General features: G+C 49.3%; 2 protein-coding genes across 15 annotated transcripts in view; one reads left to right on the top strand and one right to left on the bottom strand.

The window, feature by feature from the left end:
- Nucleotides 1-190: 190 nt before the first annotated feature.
- On the bottom strand, nucleotides 191-13,997 carry Fam214b (family with sequence similarity 214, member B). Of its 14 annotated transcripts, none has more exons than XM_006537822.2 (10): nucleotides 8,051-8,150; nucleotides 7,592-7,695; nucleotides 4,840-4,983; nucleotides 3,613-4,581; nucleotides 2,720-2,778; nucleotides 2,436-2,541; nucleotides 2,153-2,311; nucleotides 1,862-1,930; nucleotides 1,589-1,764; nucleotides 191-1,465 (listed from the first exon to the last, which is right to left on the bottom strand). In XM_006537822.2, the coding sequence occupies exons 4-10, from the start codon at nucleotides 4,504-4,506 to the stop codon at nucleotides 1,312-1,314; spliced, it is 1,617 nt and encodes a 538-aa protein (XP_006537885.1). In that variant the 5' UTR covers nucleotides 4,507-4,581; nucleotides 4,840-4,983; nucleotides 7,592-7,695; nucleotides 8,051-8,150; the 3' UTR covers nucleotides 191-1,311. The 14 variants fall into 14 exon arrangements, 13 of the variants coding, with proteins under 13 accessions (XP_006537885.1, NP_001240283.1, NP_766279.1 ...); NM_001253354.1 differs by having other exon boundaries at nucleotides 7,592-7,676; nucleotides 8,051-8,078; NM_172691.3 differs by lacking the exons at nucleotides 7,592-7,695; nucleotides 8,051-8,150 and adding an exon at nucleotides 13,881-13,997.
- Unc13b (unc-13 homolog B) overlaps nucleotides 13,970-19,582 on the top strand; it is a 218,681-nt gene continuing 213,068 nt past the window's right edge. The window contains exon 1 of the mRNA XM_030253406.1: nucleotides 13,970-14,054. The gene's annotated coding sequence lies outside the window, so the exon portion shown is untranslated. The remainder of the gene's footprint in view (nucleotides 14,055-19,582) is intronic.

Consider the following 19,582-nt stretch of genomic DNA (forward strand, 5'->3'; position numbering starts at 1 on the left):
GTTTAGCCTCTGTAGCTTCACTTTACCCACCCAGCCCCCAGCACCTTATACAAAAAGGACTAAGACTATGGTCCAAGACTCAGCTCATCCCAGCCTAAGATCTCATGGGTTTGAGCTTGTTGCCAGAATTCCAGCTCCCTTTAGGCCCCACATCTCCATCCTCTTGAACACAAAAAAAAGTAGAGGTTAGTTCAAGTTTCCAAACAAGAATTTATTCTTTTTTTTTTCCTTAAAAAATGTACCAGGTACAATTTTTCCCATTTTTTTGTTTGTTTGTTTTGTTTTTCAAGTTTCAGCAAATGCTTGTTCCCCTCAGCCAAGCCCCAAGAGTTAAGGGTTGAGGCTGGGTCAGAGTCTTAAGTGAGGAGTGGAGTAACTGGGAACCATGTGACTGAATGAGGGGCACCCCTCATCCCAGCTGAGGTAGGTGGGTCAGAGTCTGGTCAGGTGAGAGGAGGTTCCCCAGTCCTTAGGCCTGACTCTGTCCCTGGACACCTTCCTCAGTCAGGACACCAAAGCAAGGAGACACAGGCAGGAGGAGAGGGACAAGTGAGTCTGAGCCCTAGGTAAGAGGTGGCTAAACCCCTGTGTTACACATACATGCACATTCTGTCTCTCTCTCACACACACACCCTACACAAACCCAAGTTTGTATGCACGCACACAGCTGTACACACACACACACACACACACACACACACCACACATACAGGCTTTCGAAGATGGGTTGAAGGGCAGGAAAGGGAAAAGGAATAGAGAAAGCCGAGGGAAGCTGAGTCTTTGGCTAAGTGACTCAGTTCCTCTGGAATAAACCCTCTGCCCTTAGCCAGAGGAGAGCAGCTCTCCCCTTGCCCCGACATCAGCTTCTTCAAGTCCTGAGGTTGGAGCAATATCTGAGAGTGGGGTGATGCCAATTATCAGGTTTGGGAGGTCACCAAGGCAATCCAATTTGAATAAATTATAAATTAAAAATAAATAAAATAATAAGTGGCCCCTGCCCAGGACAGGGAGGCAACGCTGGCATTACTTGCCTGGGAACTTGGGACAATCTCAGGGTAGCTCTGGTTCCTCCCTAACTACCTAAGCTGGCCTGGGAAACCCAAGGGAGGGGACAGGCACATGAAGTACCCAGAGCAGACAGGGTATGGAAGGACCGAAGCTTTAAACACCCAAATAGTCAATTTGGGCGTGAGCGGGATGAGGACTTTAATTCAAGCCTGAAGGGGCTCTCGCCATTTCTCCACAGTTTACCCTGTCCAGGATGGTAGGACAGGCAGGCTTTGGGCCCACCTAGGTTCAGGATGCTTGCGATCAGGGCAAAGGTGAATAACGTGGATTATGGGGGGCCTCAGTCACAGCCTGAAGTTCATAGGGGAGCCCCGTGTCCAGCTCCAGGCTCCGGCGGGAAAAAAGCAGGCGGATATCTCCATGCAGGCTTAAGCGGCCTGAGCGAGAGCTCCGGAACCTGAGGGGAAGACAGTGTGAGCACGTCAGCATCCGGATGATGGAGAAGAAAGGGGAGATTGTTGAGGGCAGAGGACAGATGGCTACCCGAGCTTCTCCAGCTCTCCCCGGGTCCTGGGCTTACCTGAGGTGCAGCAAGTAGCAGAGGAGGCGGTGGGTGGGGCTAGCATTTCCCTCCTCACCCACAGGCACCAAGAAGAGGCGATGGCGCAGGAAGGTCATGTGGGCAGCAGGCATGTCCGAGAAGTCAAAGGTCACAAGGAACATCTTCACCACAGTCTGGTTGGGGTTAAATAAGGTCTGGGGACAGGACAGTCCAGGTTGGTAGGGCCTACTGACTGATTCTCCTCTCTTCCCACATCAACTCCCTCAGGGCGCCCAGCACTCCGTCACTCACCACTTGGATGGTGCCCACCTTGGGCACACTGTAACCCTTCCTCCCCAGAGGAGTCAGGTCCACGACTCCCTAGGAAGACCATAAACCATTAGCCAGGGCAGGAGCTAGAAAAGTCAGTCATGAGCACCAAATACTAAAAGCTCTATAGCACTTCCCCCTGGACTTGGCTCTACCCTATACTAGAATTCTTCCCTTCTTAACCTGACTCACTCCTAGAAGAAGAACATGGAAGAAATGCCTTTTGCCACCCAAGCCCTCTGAGATAATTTTGGGGTCAGATTTATGTCATACCAGGAAGGGGGCCGGCGCATTTTGCTCAGAAACATCAAAAAAGGTGACAGTGACGGGCAGCGTGACATGTTGGGGACAGTAAGACCCACTGGCTCCAATCTCTGCAGTAAAGCCCTCAATGTGGCCAGATGGTGCAAAGCGTCCTCGAAGCAGTGATTCCTGGTATTAGGGTGGAGTAGACACATCTGAGAACGATGCCAAGTCTTTCCTTTGTTTTTTGAGGCACATTCCACCATTGAATTCCTCCCAGGAACCCTTAATTACAAAGTCCAAAAGGAGCTACCTCAAAGTTGCCCAGCAGGGTCCGGCTGACAGCAGGGGTGGGAAAGGGGGAGGCACTGGGAGGGCTCAGCAGGCCTGGCCCCTTCCGGAGAGTTCGAAGGGAGCTTCTGGGAAGAGAAGGGACACAAGGGTTGGCTTGAGTATCCTGAGTATTCCTGTTCCCAGTCCTTGGGTACCACTCTTGTCCATTCCCCAGGGCCTCTACTACATATAGTGTTGGAAAAAACTACAGACTTCTGCCTTCACTTTCATGGCCAGGCGAGAGGGAGAATCTGATCAACTTACAGCTTCAGGCGACGGGCGCCTTTCAGCCTCCGCCCCATGGGACTGCAGTCTGTTGGGTCCTATGGTGAAAATATTGAAAACAGAGACTTTATGAAGGCCAGACATATTTAATGACAAGGACTTATTATAAGTTCTCAGAAGAACATCTCTATAGGTTTCCTCCACCTCTACCTAAACAATGTTTGCTTAGGAGTAGATGAGAGGGCTGGTGAGATGGCTCAGCAGGTGAGGGCACTGACTGCTCTTCCGAGGGTCCTGAGTTCAAATCCCAGCAACCACATGGTGGCTCACAACCACCCATAATGAGATCTGATGCCCTCTTCTGGTGTGTCTGAAGTCAGCTACCGTGAACTTATGTATAATAATAAGTAAATCTTTATTTTTAAAAAAGGAGATGAGAATAGGCTGGTGTGATAACATACAAGGTGACAGTTAGGAGGTAGAGGCAGGAAGATGACCCTACCCTTGGCTACATAGAGAGTTTGAAGGCTATTTGAGACTTTCTCTTAAAAAGCAAAACCAGGAGGCTGGAGACCTAGCTGAGTTTTCATTTTTGGAGTGTCTGTGTAGCAGGCTGTCCTAAGACTCAGGCACACAGCCTTGGGTTCAATCTACATTCGATCTACAGAACCACATACACTAGGTGTGCTGGCTTCTCTTCCCAGAAGTTCCCTTCGAACTCTCCGGAAGGGGCCAGGCCTGCTGAGCCCTCCCAGTGCCTCCCCCTTTTCTGAGTCCAACACTGCACCTGGAAGGTGGAGAAGTAGTTCCAGGTCATCTTTGAAAACCTTAGATTTGCCTGGGATACATAAGACCATGTCTCCAAAGAAAGAAAAAGAAAAAAAAAAAAAAACAAAAGAAAAAAAAATAGACAAACTTGCCCACTGGCTTACCAAAACAGGCTCCTTGGGCCCAGGCAGCAGGTGGCTCCAGAAGGGTGTGGCTTTGGCATCAGAACTATTGGCAGCAAGAGGGCAGCCCAGGGTTCCCCGGCGCCTCCGAGGGGCTGGCCCCTCATCCTCAGAGCTGACATCAAGGGTTTCTCCAGCAGGCAGCAGCCTTCGCTTGGTGGGGCAGGGGCCAGGAGGTCCAGGGCCAGGGGGTGTGTGCTCGGGACTGTGCCCATTGGCAGTTCCATGGGACTCCCTAGGCCAGGGGTTGCTCCCGTTGCCCACCCTAGCCACTGGGCTCTTACCCCCTATTTGTGCAAGATTGTGCAAATCAGTGTCAAGTGTGTGCAGCTGGCCTGAAGGGGCTGGCCCTGGAGTCTCCCCCAGGCACCCCTGTCCCCCTTGATCTGGGAAAGCCCAGTCTCTGGTGTGCAAAGTATTGAAGGAAGCATTTGATGAGAGCCAGGGTGTACTCTGGGTCCCTGAAGTCCAAGGTGAGGTGGTATTACCTCCGTGCTCCACAACACAGAGGCCATGGTGGGAGAAATGCTGGCTAGCCACACCCAGTCCCAGACCCAGTCCCTCTGGGCTCAAGAGTCCCACAGTAGATGGTTCTTCAGGGGGTAGTCCCTCTCTGGCCCCCAGCCCAGGGCCTCTCTTCAGCTCCCGGGGACCCTCGGTGGGAGGGGCCGGCCGCTTCAGAGCCCTAGGAGGCTCGGAGGCACCAGCTGAAGGGGAAAAGATGGATACCTGGTAGACCCCGGGGGATGTCGCCCCCCCTGCTGGGCTGTAGCCCATGAGCAGGCCACCCTGGAGGGTCCCCTGTCTGACTGGAGGCTGTGAAGGGCCAGCCTCTGGCTCTGAGGATGGAGACAGCTCCGCCTGCACGTGGCGCATGAAGCCCCCCTTGGGTCAGGGGGGCCCCCCCACACGGCCTTTATGCTGGGCCTGGGCTGGGGGGCCTGGGGACATCTGAAGGAAAGAAAAACAGGAGATCATGAGACCCAAGGAGTCTTCTTTCTTTCAGCTCAGTTTCAGATCCTCCCTCGGTCCACAGATGACCTTGAGCAGTTTGGGGAGGTAAAGTTGCCCATATCCCTGGACAGACCAATGGAAGTCAGAGACCACTCTTGGCACTCCCAGGAGGGGCACATTACAGCTCCAGTTTCTCAATGGACTTGCAATCCCCACCCCCAGCACCACCCCCACCCCCACTTTCCTGGACGTTACCCCGATGAAGAAGCCTCAAGCCTGGGCGCGTGTCCTCTCTTCCTGTCTGATGTCTTGTCCCTCTAGCTTGCAGTCTGGTCCATGCCCACTGCACCGGCAAGGTGGCTGCCACCATTCCGTGCAGCTTCTGGGCTCAGTTGGACCCTGAAGGAAAAGAGAAAATATAAGTCAGAATCCGTGCAGCCAATGGTAAAATTCCTCCACTAATATAGGCTACTATATCAGCACACACACCAAGACATCTTCCCCGCTTTGGGACAAGCTCTGCAGAAACAGAAGAGGCAGGCTGGAGACCTAGGGCGTATGCAGAAGAATTGGGCTACCTGAGGACTCAACAGAGAAGCAAGTCTTGGCTGACTGTATTAAGGATGTGAGAAATGAGTAGAGACAAGATGAACCACTTGTCAGGGTCTCCAGCTCAGGAACTGGCCCTGAGTAATAGGGGATAAGATGCCCCAAAGACCAGAGATTCCATGTCAGGTTGTAGGTGGACAGGACAATACTGTACTTCTCTTACTCAAGGCTACCCAGTTACACAACTCATCTCCTTATATCTATCCAAAGGGGCAAGTGCCACTCGAGAGTGCTGAGGGCAGAGGTCATGCAGGTAGGTACACCCCATCACACAACTACAGAACTCAAGTCAGCTCCAAGCCAGCCCTGCACATTTAAAATCCTAACGTTCCTCAGAAATCTGTCTTTTTAATAGAAGAAATCCAGCAGGGCATGGGTAGCACATGCCTTTAATCCCAGCACTTGGGAGGCAGAGGCAGACAGATTTCTGAGCTCAAGGCCAGCCTGGTCTACAGAGTGAGTTCCAGGACAGCCAGGGCTACACTGTTACCCCCATCCCCTAAAGACCTCCCCGAAACAAAAAGAAATCTAACCAAAAACAAGTGGTGGAAGGAGAGAACGCAGTCAGAAGATACTTTCTAGTTCTCACCCCTCCCCCCAGGCCCTGCAAACCAGAGATAAGGAAGCAGCAAGCAGCCAACTGGAAATAACTGGAGTATCTCTCCATGCCCCTCCCGCAGGGCACAACCAATACTCAAAAAAAAAAAAAAAAAAGCTAAAGCATTTCTTTGTTGCCAAAGCACAACAATGGTCTTCACAGACCACTAATATTTCAGTGACCAGACTCTCAAGTTGAAGGCCAGCTGTCCCCACTGTCATCCTTATTTGGTCAGCAGCCTGTGAGCACTACCAACCATACTGCCCTTTAACATAGTGCTAGAGGCTGAGGCAGGAGGATCTAGACCAGTCTAGCTACATGTTGAGAGGTCCTCTGTCAAAATCAAACAAACAAAAACCAGGTTACAGCCAGACTTCCCACTACACCAGACAGTTAAGGTCAGATGAGGTTATGAGACATCCTACCTCAGACAAAACACAAAACCAACAAACAAGTTGAGGGGAGTGGTGGCACACATCTTTTAGTCCACACACTCTGGAGGCAGAGACAGGCAAATCACTAACTACTTTCTGAAACCCGATGACACTGCTGTTCACTTCTGATTATGTCAGGCCCGAGGACAGGACTGTGTTTCTTCCCCAGCCCAACTTCAAGCTCAGGAGAAACACACATCAAGATTCAAAAAAAAAAAAAAAAAAAAAAAAAAAAAAAGCCTAAATCCGAGCTAGCACCAGTGATCTGGTCAGCAGCCTGACAGTGTAGAGACACACTGTATGGGTGAAGAGTGGAGAGATTAATTGTACATGGGGAACTGCAGCAGTTCATGTGGTGGCAGGAGACGGAGAGAGGGGGGACATTTACACGTAGGGACTCTCCTACATCAGCCATTGCCTTCCTTTCAGACCACACCTTGCCATTTCACCAGGCCCCCTTCCGAATGAGACCCTAAGAACATTCCAGTCCTTCATGTGGGTGAGATGGCTAGAAAGCGGAGAACGCCAGTAGTAGCAGTGTCGTGAGAGTATGACCTGTTCTCCTTTCTTCCCCTCCTAGTCTCCACCCAAGCTTTAAAGTTCAAGAAGGGCGTTTTCCTGAGCACCCCAATTTCCAGGTCATCTCAGTTGCCCTCCTGAGCCCTTGCCTCGAGGAAGCCAGGTGATGACATGATGCCCTACTTGACCCCAGCATGCTGGCATCTGCTCATTAATCCAGAGTCCTATTAGTTCCCTCCCTGCCCAGAGACGCTCGAAGACTCACTCCTCTGCCACCCAGCTTCAAGCTGACTCATGGGGTAGGACTGCCGGGAGAAGGGACAAGCCAGTATAAGCCAAACCTCGCCCTCCATGCTGGGGATGGGCAGCAGCTGGCATTAAACAGCTGTGCCAGACTGTGGCTGCCAAGGACTACAGCTCCCAACATGCCGAGAGCAAGGCCAGCAAAAACAACAAGTCCCAGAATACCATGAGGTCTGTACCCTCAGATACTTGTTAGACCTGGGAGGTGGGAGAGGTTGTGGTACAAGAAGAACACCTAGGCTCATTCTATCCTTCCCTTCACTCTCAAGACACCCATTTTTACCCTAAGGAAGGTTAGGGTAAGAATTCCTACCCATGTGTTTTCCACTCTTATCCTGGGCAGAGTCCTGCTGCTCACTGCTGTACATTTTGTCCTCACACAAGTCTACACACGCTAGGGTGACTGTTCCCAAGACCACTGTTCTGAGTAGAAAGGTTAATCTCTGCTTTCACACTCGCTCTCACTCTGGCCTAGAGCCCTTCACCTTTAATAGAGAGGGAGCAGACCTCAGAAACCCCTCCAAACTCAGACGGGGAGACTCACCTTGACTCCTGGACTCCTTGTTCTGGACGATTCCTCCCACCCCCTGCTTAGCCTCCCAGGTCGGTTCTCATCCCTTCTTCACAGTCTGGGACAGGCCCCATACCCTGCAGAGGTTTTGGAGATCTGATCCTTCCACCTAGTACACACTCACCCCGCTCCCAAATTGGCTCCGCCGCGGTGGCCGCTGCTCCGGGCCCTTCCGTCCCGGTCCCGTCCCCGTCCCGGTCCCTCCCCTCGGATAACCAGTCCCCCCTACTACGGGCCCCCAACCCAGACAAAGGGTGGCTTAGGCTGAGAGCCTTGCTCTGCTTGGCCCTTCCCTGATCAGCTTCGTGTGCAACACTAGCGGGCTCTGGCGTCCGCAGCCCCTCTAGCTGCTGTTGCACCCCTCCCTGCGACGGTCCCTCCCCGGGGCCGCCCCGGCTCCGCGCCGCAGACTCAGCTGCCCCTCTGACTCACAGGCCATTTCCTACCAGCTGATGGGGCCGCCCGCCCCGCCCAGCGCCCAGCCACCCCCAGCACTGCGACCACGGCTGCCACGCCCCCCTCAGACCACACCCTCTATGGGCAACAACTATGTTCATTGGCCCAGTGGAGGCCAGCCTCTCAGCAACCTCAAGCGTGAGTCACGCCCTCTTCAAGGAGCGCACGCCTATTGGTCCACATAAGGGCAGGCCTACCCAATGTCGCTCCGCCCACCTCCTTAACCCTTTTTCTGTCCAAGTCCTAAGCAATTCTCTGCCCTGTCATTTAACCCCATTCAGACTTCATTCTCTCAGGGCTCAACAAACCTTTCTCCTCCACACTTCCTGTTCTGAAGTAAATTAATATGAAGCTCCAGTGTGTTCACAGATAAATCTCAACAATCTCCAAGTCACACCAAACCCAACCCTACATATCCCCAAGCCCATTCGCCCCCACATCCCGAAACAGCTCCAGGTAAAAGGGTTGCTATCGAGTAAGCTTTCTACAAGAGCAGGAAAAAAAGACCTACTACAGTCGTACCTTATTTCTATCCATACTGAAAGATGGCATCCTCTCCCACCCCCTTTTTGTCTTTGTTAGAGACCCCAGGAGGCTGACATTTCAGGGACTCTCAAAACCCTTCCGAGACCAGGCTTTGGAGCACTCTTTGCTGACAGGCCTCTGCTCCGAGGAAACAGAGCATCCTAAGAAGTGAGTTAGAAGGCCTTCTGCCCAAAGTCAGATGGAGACCAAGTTCGTCTTCATGACTCACAGCTCCCTCGAAACTCACCAAGCTCCCCCTGAGTCACAGGGCCCCGGGCCCAGCCCAGAGCCAGCCAAATTAAGCAGCATTATAGTCAGCATCCCTAACCTTTGTCCTTAGCTCTGTAAATAACCAGGACGGAATTTTTGCGAGGACTGGGCATTCACAGACACTTTTTACAGGGAGTGCTCTCGAGATAACCTGAGAAAATGGATAGCCTTGTCTACTTTGTCTTCTGAACTTATCAGCAAGTCAGACAGGTTGTCACCAACTCAGGCCTTTTCTCCCTGTCGGTCACAGAAACAGGGAACAAACAGCAGAACCAAAGGAAGTAGAAGCCAATGCTTTGCCTATGCTATGAGTCCCCAGGACCATTAGTTTATTACTGGACTGTAAAAAGAGGGCCCCCCCTACTTCCTCTCTGGGTTTTACAATTAATACAAGTACACAACAGACCTCTAGTATGCTTTCTCCTTACCTCTACTGAGTAGGAGGAACTCCCTAAAAAAGACCCCAGCTCCCTAAGATTGAATTCCCTGCTACGAAGGAGCAGAATTTTTTTGGTTTTCGAGACAGGGTTTCTCTGAGTAGCCCTGGCTGTCCTGGAACTCACTCTGTAGACCAGGCTGGCCTCGAACTCAGAAATCCGCCTGCCTCTGCCTCCCAAGTGCTGGGATTTAAGGCGTGCGCCACCACTGCCCAGCAGGATTTTAAAAAGTCTCAAAGCCCTAAACACAAGTGAAGAATCAATATGAGAATCTATTTGTCTTAGCAAAGCTCACATCTTAGGAAAATTCTTGGCAGCCCTCATTTGTTCTAACTATAATTTCAAGCTTTAGTTTTCTACAAAGATCAGAGGGGGAATACTAAAGGAGTCAGGATAAGAAAAAAAAAAAAAAAGTTCCAGGCCTCAGTATGCCCTGGGGAAAGGAACACAGGTCACTCATGCATGGCGTCATACCTAGTTGCTCTAAACTCTTATCTTGCATTTTTTGTTCTTCTTTTAAAGCCAAGGTCTTGCTATATAACCTAGGCTGCCCTTGAACTCATAATCATCCTGCCTTGCCTCCAAAGTGTTAGGATTACAGGTTACTGGGAGGTTTTGTTGTTTTTGCTTTGTTTCTTTGAGACAGAGTTTCTAGTCACTCAGACTGAGCAATTTCAGCTATCTCTTGCCTCTATCTCTGCAATGCTGAGATTACTGGTGTGTGCTACTGGACAGAGCCTGACTTAAAAAAAATTTTTTTTTTAAAGACAAGATCTCATGTAGTTTCGGCCTCAAACACACTATACATCAGAGGATGGGGATGATCCTGGACCTTTTTGGTTTTTTTTTTTTTTTTTTTTTTTTTTTGGTTTTTTGAGACAGGGTTTCTCTGAGTAGCCCTGGCTGTCCTGGAACTCACTCTGTAGAACAGGCTGGCCTTGAACTCAGAAATCTGCCTGCCTCTGCCTCCCGAGTGCTGGGATTTAAGGCGTGCGCCACCACTGCCCCCACTGATCCTGGAATCTTGATCTTTCTGTTCTCACTTCCCGAATGCTGAATTACGTTTTTGTTTTGTTTTGTTTTGTTTTGTTTTGTTTTTTTAAAAAAAAAAACCTTTAAAACCAGGCCTAGTGATGGCTCATGCCTTTAAATGCCATCCCAGAGACATCCGGGGCTACACAGAGAAGCACTGTCTCAAATCAAAACCAAAGAAAAATATTACTGCTGAGAATAATTGCATATGCCTTTAATCTTAGCACAAAGGAGGCAAAGGCAGGCTGATCTCTGTGAGTTTGAGGCCAGCATGATCTACATATGGAGCTCCAGGCTAGCCAAGGCTACATACATAGTAAGGCCCTCTCTTTAAAAAAGAAACAAGATTCTTCTTCTTCTTCTTCTTCTTCTTCTTCTTCTTCTTCTTCTTCTTCTTCTTCTTCTTCTTCTTCTTCTTCTTCTTCTTCATTATCGTGTATGGATGTGTGAGGGCAGGTGAGAAGACAACTTGGAGAATCTGTTTCTCTCCTTTCACTATGGGGTCAGTATGGGGTCACAATGGGGTCAAGGATTAAAATCAGATCAGGCTGGCAGGTGTTTTTACACACAGAACCATGTCCCTTACTGCCTACGTCCCTTTTAAATACATAGCAGCTACCACCAGCTTACTTCAGTTTTTGTCTTTGTTTTCCAAGACAGGGTTTCTCTGTGTAGCCCTGGCTGTCCTGGGACTCACTCTGCAGACCAGGCTGGCCTCGAACTCAGATTTACCCGACTCAGTCTCCTGACGGTTGTGATCATAGGCATGTACCACCACCTAGGGACTTCTTTTTTCACAAACATACACATAGTTTCCTCCTCCTCCTTGTCTTCCTCTTCCTCCTCCTCTTTCTCCTCTTCTTCCTCTTCTCTTATTAGACGCTCCATAAGAACAGCAACTCTGCTCTTTGTACTAACATTCTCTGAGGCTGGCATATAAAAGGTACTCAATAAAATGTAGTGAACAGAGGGTCAGATAATGAGCAGCACTAGTGAAATGTGGACCTTACCTCCTGTGCTTTCACTGTGCAGCTTTAGGGACCAGCTGTGGTTGTTTGTTTGTTTGTTTGTTTTTTACCACACACGCTGGTTTTGGTGGTGCACATGTATAATCCCAACATCTGGGAGATGAACTCAGAAAGATCAGGCGTTCAAAGTCCTCATCTGTTACATAGTGAGTTTGAGGCCAGCCTGGGCTACTAAAAAAAAAAAAAAAAAAAAAAAAAAAAAAAACAACCAAAAACCTGTCTCAAATGTAAAATAAACAAACAATGATTCCTTTAAACAATGACCATGGAGGGCATCTATTGCTCTGGCTTTATAATCCTACTGGCTGCTGTGCATTTTTGTTCATCACAGGGGATGGGCTTAAGCAACTGAATTTCCTGCTGCTGGCACTGAAGCAGAAAGGCTCTATACTCAGCATAGCAAACTGCTGCCTTTTCTCTTTATGCCCCACCCACTCACACGAAATGCCCCAGCCCAGAGGAAGCCTGAATGCCTCTGCCCTGGGCCCGCCCCTCTCTGATAGAGAGCGGCTGGGAAGCAGTGTTGCCATAGAAATCAGTGCCTCCTCAAAAGGCTTCAGCCTGCCCTTCTTTACCCAACCCTACCCCAAGGCTTTGTCTGTCCTGAGCACCCCTCCCTTTTTCAGCCAGACTCAGCAACTGGGTGGCTGTATGAGAAGGCTGGCTCGGGGCCCCCTTTCAGCAATACTGTCACACTCATTCAGTCACGGTGTGGAAGGCAGCCTTTCCCCACCCCCTCCAAGCCAACCTAGAGGCAGAAAGAACAGTGGCAGGACAAGTCCCTGGGCCCTACTGTCTGTTCTGAAGGTTTACGTCTAAGCTCGGACTGTAGGGAGCCCATTCTGTCCTCATCCCCTAACTGGGCTAGAGCCTTATATCCTTCCCAGGTCAGGGTTATTATAGTGTTCCACCTCTCAGAGCATACAGTTAAGACTTTCTCGGTACTTCTCAGCATTTCTCCTAGAGGACCTCCAGAATTGCTGAGGGTCCTATGAGGCTTCCCAGGGAAGGACAAAGGTAGAGAAAAATCAGTCTCTGGCAAGAGGTAAAAGGGGGCTACCAGTCACTTGGGATTTATTGGCAGACGTGGTGGTAGTAGTGGGAGTGGGATCTGAGCCTCCATGCTAGTTACAGGGTGTCTGGCCCCTGAATACAGAGTCAGGAGCAGGTCATAGATCCTAGACTGGCAAGAACCCGAGCAGGCCCCAGTGTGAGGAAGGAAGTGGGAAATGAGCACACCCAGAACATAAGGGCAGGGCAGGGGGTGGGCAGAGACCAGAGCAGGCTTCGGTAGGAACAGGAACTAGCTTGGGGATTGACAGGAACCCAGTGACAGAAGGGTCCCTGGAGACACTTTGGGGAAGGAACCCTAGTCTGGATTAGCTACAGATTCAAGGTAGGATAAAGACACAGTCACACAAACCCTGGTAGGCAGCAGGGCCTGCCTGCTCTCCGTGTACCCATGCCAGAAGGTGGGGTCAGGAGCACAGCAGCAGTAGCACTAGACTGGCTATTTGTTTTGCTAATTCCAGCAGCCTCACTCCTAGAACACAGACCACAGATGTCTTCCTGGACTCCCTACAGTGCAAAATGTTACTTTCTAGAAGTACTGAGATTCTCCCCCAGCAGAATGGGATACAATCCCTGCCCTTCATACAGTACCCCACAACCCATCCCCTCTTTTTCTACACAACCCTATCTCCTCTCCCATACGGGGTAATGCCAGCCCTTCTCCACCACATATACCCCCATTCTCCCGAAGTTCCTTCAAATCGCTCAAGTATCACCTGTAATCCTCCACATGCAGACAGTGATCCTTGTCCTTAACAGTGTACCTCCCACTTTCACAAAGCACTCCCGCCCTTCCCCCACAACGGCCCCTAGAGTACACCTCTTTGCTCACACACTGAGCCCCCAACTGCTCCCCCAATCCCGCCTCACCCACTCCAAAGCAACAATCTCCAAATTCTTTTCTTCGCTAGCGGTGGTCCCTACTTCAGGTCTGCCCAAGCCCACCTTCGGCCTCGTCTCTTTTTTCACACGCACCCCGCCCCACACCTGTAGTTCCGTGGGTCCTGTTGCACTTGAGAAGGTAGTGGATTGGGATAGTGACTGAGCAGCCCTCCTTGCAGCCTGGGCCTGCAAACCTCTCCCCTTGGGTCAGAGCCCCGCCTCCGCAACGCCCCGGCCCACCCTCTCCCTTGTCCCAGTTCCCACCTTCCCGGGGCTGGTCCCCTTGCCCTGGTTCTTTAATCCCTCAGACTCCGCCTCGGTAGCCCTGACCACGCCCCGTGACTCCGCCCCTTTCGTCTTCTTTGCATTACCCCAGGATCCTCTGCTTTCCCGAGACCCAACCCCTGTTTCCCGCCCCCTTTTGGTCTCTCCGCCTTTCAGCGGGACCCACCCCCTAAGATTCCAGCCTGCCGGAACCCTTTCCAGGTTCCTTTCACAAGAACACTGTCCCCTCCAAACGCAGTGACTTTTATCCCCCGCCCCTTCTCCCGCCTGCCTCACCAGGGCGCACACGCTCCTTGGCCCCGGTCGGCTGGCTGTGATTGGCGCCGGCGGCCCCAGCAGATGACGGAGGAGACAAAGTGATGGCTGCAGGTCGTCTGAGGTCCCACCCCGGCCACGTGCGGCTTCTGTGATGACAGGTCCAGAAGGGCGGGGCTTTGGCTGACTAGCTAGGTACAACCCCAAACTGACCGGATCCGGAGGCTGGTGGCAAGCTAGAGCTCCAGGCAAAAGCTAGCTCTCTCTCTAGCTCTCATTCTGTCTCGCCTCTGCCTCTGCCTCTGCCTCTGCCTCTGCCTCTGCCTCTGCCTCTGCCTCTGCCTCTGCCTCTGCCTCTGCCTCTGCCTCTGCCTCTGCCTCTGCCTCTGCCTCTGCCTCTGCCTCTGCCTCTGCCTCTGCCTCTGCCTCTGCCTCTGCCTCTGCCTCTGCCTCTGCCTCTGCCTCTGCCTCTGCCTCTGCCTCTGCCTCTGCCTCTGCCTCTGCCTCTGCCTCTGCCTCTGCCTCTGCCTCTGCCTCTGCCTCCTCTGCCTCTGCCTCCTCTGTCTGCCTCTGCCTCTTCTCTCTCACTCTCTCTGTCTCTGTCTCTCTCTCTTTGCCCTTTCCCTTTCTTCTCTTCTCTTTTCCTCTAAAGGGTCCCTTTCTACTGTAAACTGGCCTCTAACTCGCTCTTCTTCCTCTCCCTTCAAAGTGCGGAGGTTCCTGAGATTGTCTTGCTGGTGTGAGCAAGCTACTTACTTAAGGAACTCGAGCCTCTGTAAGGACTACTCAATAGTAATGTGTATTTGTCCTAAAGGAAATCAGTGAGGTTTGCAACCTAGAGTAAAGGAATCTCGGGGGTCTGTAAAAAGTGGGAGAGTTTGAACAGTGGGGTTTCAGGTTTGTTAAATTATGTGGTTGCGTCTGGATTCAGGAATGGGCAGAAGTATCTATTTCTGTTAAGGTGGCTCGGGGAAATGTGTGACCTTGTTTCGAAAGTGGGAGGCAAGACGCAGAGTGAGAAAAAAATTGCAATAGATTTTTCTAGCAGAAAGAAGACTGCCAAGAATAAACAAAGAGCTCCAAACAAATAGAAAAACACACACACACACAAATGAAAATAAACGATGCTGTTCCTTGAAATGTAAAAGTATCGACATGGACTATAGCGCCTTACATTGATGAAGAAAAGTATTTTGCCTTTTAAAGGCACTGAAGAAAGTCTGTGAAGTCAATACTTTTCAGTTTAATTAGGTCTTGAGTCCTCTACAGGAAATACGGAGGGGCAGAAAGATGTCCTCCACATACCAGTAGATGGCAGCACAGTACTCTTGCAGAGCTAAATGAGGGAATCCAAAGACCCAGTCGGGGCCTTCCTGTTACTTTGATGAGGTTGGTTCTGACAAAGAAGTTCATGGAGGCTCCGGTTCTTTAGGATCTGTAACTTTAGCTAACTCTGTCTGTGTGTGTGTGTGTGTGTGTGTGTGTGTGTGTGTGTGTGTGTGTGTGTGTGTGTGTGTCACAGAGAGCCTTTTGTCTCAGCTGGGATGGGTGGTTTCTGATTAACAGAAACTGATCAGTTCAACACCAAAGGTATGCTACATAGCAATAAACAAAGGAAAAAGAAAGAAAAAAGAGCTCTCCACCTTTAAGAAATCTACTTATGAGGTGTGGAGAGATGGCTCTGCAGTCAAGAGCATTTGCTGCTTTGCAGAGACTAGAGCTCACAACTGCCTGTAACTCCAGCTTCGGGAGACTTAATGGTGGGTTTAGCTCTCTTTCCTTCCTTCCTTCCTTCCTTCCTTCCTTCCTTCCTTCCTTCCTTCCTTCCTTCCTTCCTTTTGGAGATTTATTTATTTACCATGTATACAATGTTCTGCCTGCATGCCTACACATCAGAAGAGGGCATTAAATCTCATTACAGATGGTTGTAAGCCACCATGTGGTTGCTAGGAATTGACTCAGGACCTCTAGAAGGACAGCCAGTGCTCTTAACCTCTGAGCCATCTCTCCATCCCTGGTTTTGGCTTTTCCCAGCACCTGCAGGTGCATCTGCATAGTTAAAATAAATCTTAAAAGATATACTTAGATAATTATATAAATACCTATACAATTAAAGTTGGAAAGGTTTTATGCAGTGAAAAAAAAGCTACCCTCTGAATTTTAGGTTTTTACTAACTATAGATTTAGATAAATTGCATTTTGTTTGTAGATAGGATCTCCCTATGAATCCCAGATTGACTTCAGACCTATGATTTTTGACTGTGCCAAAGTTGGGCATGGTGACATAAGCCTTTAGTCCCAGCATTTGGGAGAAGGACAGGCAGATCACTCTGATTCTGAGGCCAGTGTGATTACATAGCAGGACAGCCAGGGCTACATAAAGAGACTTAGTGTGTGTGTGTGTGTGTGTGTGCACACGTGCTCATACCACAGAACATGTGTAAATATCAGAGGATAGATTAGTTGGAGTCAGTCCTCTCCTTCCACTTTGTGGGGTCTAGGGACCAAACTCAGCTGTCAGGTTTGGAAGCAAAGGCCCTTTACCCAGTGAGCCATTTCACCAGCCCTAACAACTTTTTTTTTCTTTTTTTAGATTTACAGAAATCTTGTAAAAGTAGGATAGTTTCCACACATACCGCAAACCCTGTTTCTATTATTATTATTATTATTATTATTATTTCAGTGGTGGGGATTAGACCGAGGGCACTGTACATCCCAGGCAAGTGGTCTAATTATTACCGGGTTCCTCTTATTATTAATATCATACAGCATATGGATCATGATTTGTTATGATCAAAGGCACAATGTTGATACAATATCACTGATTAATATTAATGTTTCATACAGTTTCTTAGTTTCTTTCTTTCCTGTGTCAGGATTCCTTCCAGGACTGTACATTATCTGAAGTCTCCTTAGGCTCCCTTGGCTGTGACAGCTTGACTGTTGGTGACCTTTGAATCCCAACAGAATCTCAATCTCAGACTCCTGAGAACAGGAATCACATGTGTGACCACCGCACCTGGAATCTAAGATTCTCCTTCAGTCTGTTGGAGCAGAAAGCTCTAGAAACCTGTAACCCCTGTCCTATGGAGGTGGAGGCAGGGGGATAGAAGAGGTTAAGGCCAGCCCCTGCTACTTAAACCTGCTGAGACAAACCGGGGTTACAGGAGGCCCCATCCCAAAGGGGAAAAAGTCAGCAGCTGGGCAGCGGCTCAGTGCTTTGTAAAGTGCTTGCTGTTAAACATGGGGACCAGAATTTACATCCTTAGCTCTTACACAAATGCCGGGCATGCGCCATGGCTCTGCCAACATGTTAATTTTTCCCTGAAAGACCCACTTCCCATACTGACTGAAAATAAGTATGAAATGACAAATGCGTGTGTGTTTTAGGCATGAGGTTCTTGATTTTTATTTTTATTTTTTTAAAGACTTCTTTTTTTTTTATTATTTATATGAGCACACTGTAGCTGTCTTCAGACACACCAGAAGAGGGCATCAGATCCCATTACAGATGGTTGTGAGCCACCATGTGGTTGCTGGGTATTGAACTCAGGACCTTCAGAAGAGCAGTCAGTGCTTTTAACCGCTGAGCCATCTCTCCAGCCCTTGACTATTTTTTTGAAATATTACATTTATTTTATTTGGTGTGTGTGTGTGTGTGTGTGTGTGTGTGTGTGTGTGTGTGTGTGTATGTTTATGTGTGTGGGCACATATGCCATAACTCTTCAGGAGATGGCAGAAGACAAACTGTAGAATTTGTTTCTCTCCTTCAACCATGTGGGTCACAAGGATTGGCTTCAGGTCATCAGGGGAGGTGGCAGCCACTTTTACCTGATGGGCTATCTCACAGGCACCTTGATGATTTGTCACAGCAGTAACAGGAAACTAATATGGCCTCTAACATGCTTAAGCAGAGGGAACTGATATGGCAATATAAAAGCTTCAGGTACCTGTTACGCAGGAAAACTGGAAAAGTATTCTTAAAAGCCCTCACTGTCTGTCAGGCGCTGCTGGTGCATCCCTTTAATCCCAGGAGGCAGAGGTAGGTGCTGGGATTCAGACCCAGGACAAACGGCTGAGGAGAATATTTTATGTACCAAGTAGACCTGGTTTCCTGTTCTCCCAGCATCTCTCAGTCCTACTTGTTCCAGGGCATGGCTGGCGTACCGCGCCCTCTGCCCTGAGCTTCCCAGGCTTCTCCTCCCCCGGAATTTCCTCCCTATAGACTCCAGACATTTTGGTCTCCCCCTCCTTCTTTCTGCATTTTCTGCTGATTTTTTTCATCTATTTTAGCATACATGTGGTTGTACCTCCTTGAGGATTTAATTCAATTTCCCTGTTTGAGGCAGATCTTTGTGAGTTTGAGGCCAGCCTGGTCTACAGAGCTACTTCTAGGACAGCCAAGGCTACAACAAACAAACTCTGGTGCAGGCTGGCTTTGAACTCTAGATTCCTCTTATCTCAGGCACTAAAGTGCTATGTTAGAATCTAGCTTTAGTTAAGTCTTTCTCTTCTCTTCTGGGTGTGGATGGAACCCAAGGCCTTGCTCATATTAGCTACATGCTCTACCACTATGCTAGAACCGCAATCTCTTTAATGGTGTGTTCAATGAACTTAAGTTCTCAATTGCAATGGCATCAAATTGTTACTGGAATCAAGTCTGCTCTGTTCTGCTGGAAACCCAGAAGTCAGATACCGGTGAAAGGAGCAGGCTATAGGGACACATACTTGTAATCCCAGTACCTGGGAAGCTGAAACAGGAGACTTGCTACAAGTTGGAAGCAGCCTGGAGTATGTACTGTAGTATGTAGTACTTGGCCAGTCAGAGATAAGTAGCAAGATTGTCTCCTAACATCAACCACAAAAAAAATGGGTGAGAAGGACACCGGTCTAATTAAGATTAGCCCAGGAGAAAATGGAGGAGACATTTCCAGTGCAAATTTCTATCTTCAAGGGCCCAGAAGTGCAAATGGCTTTTATGGGATACACATACACACACACACACACACACACACACACACACACACACACACACACACACCCATCAAACAAAGAAACAATAGGTGGGAAATCTGGCTGAATGGGGCCTTTCTCTTCAGAGCCGTTTCTTTCTCCTTAACATTTTTTTAATTTAAATTATGTATATATGTGTAGGTCTGTGTGTAGGTCTGTGCATGTGAACCTAGGTGCCTGCGGAGTCTAGAAGAGAATGGCAGATCCCCTAGAGCTGGAGCTGGAGCTGGAGTTGGAGTTGGAGTTGGAGTTGGAGTTGGAGCTGGAGCTGAAGCTGGAACTGTGAGCATGTGTGGTGTAAACCAAACTTGTGTCTTGAAAAGGCAGTAGGGTGTTCCCAGCCCCTCTCCTTGAAACTGGTCTGCATGCTAACCTCCTAGGACAGAATCTCTCTGTGTGTGTTGTGTTTGTGTTTTGTTTGTTTGTTTTTAGATACACCAATTCCTATGAACTTGAGAGGGGGAGACATTACAGAGAACATTCTATGAAAAGGACAGATGGTAGTTGGAGAGCTGGCTCATCCCTTCAGAGCACTGGTTGTTCTTTCAAACATTGACCTGGGTTCAATTGTCAGCACCTACATGGCAGCTCAAAAATGTAACTTCAGTTCCATGTCATCCAATACCCTCTTCTGGCTCTGTGGATACTGAAATACACACACACACACACACACACACACACAAAATTATATTATATATATATGATATATA

This window comes from Mus musculus, chromosome 4 (genome assembly GCF_000001635.26).
Source record: "Mus musculus strain C57BL/6J chromosome 4, GRCm38.p6 C57BL/6J".
NCBI classification, from domain to species: Eukaryota; Metazoa; Chordata; class Mammalia; order Rodentia; family Muridae; genus Mus; species Mus musculus.

Excerpts from the sequence above, each read along its gene's own strand:
- Fam214b (NM_172691.3), bottom strand. The coding sequence starts at position 4,506 with ATGCGCCACGTGCAGGCGGAGCTGTCTCCATCCTCAGAGCCAGAGGCT. Across the intron at positions 2,542-2,719 it reads GGCGCCCGTCGCCTGAAGCT|AAGCTCCCTTCGAACTCTCC; the intron begins GTAAGTTGATCA and ends TTCTCTTCCCAG. Across the intron at positions 1,765-1,861 it reads AGGTGGGCACCATCCAAGTG|ACCTTATTTAACCCCAACCA; the intron begins GTGAGTGACGGA and ends TCCTGTCCCCAG.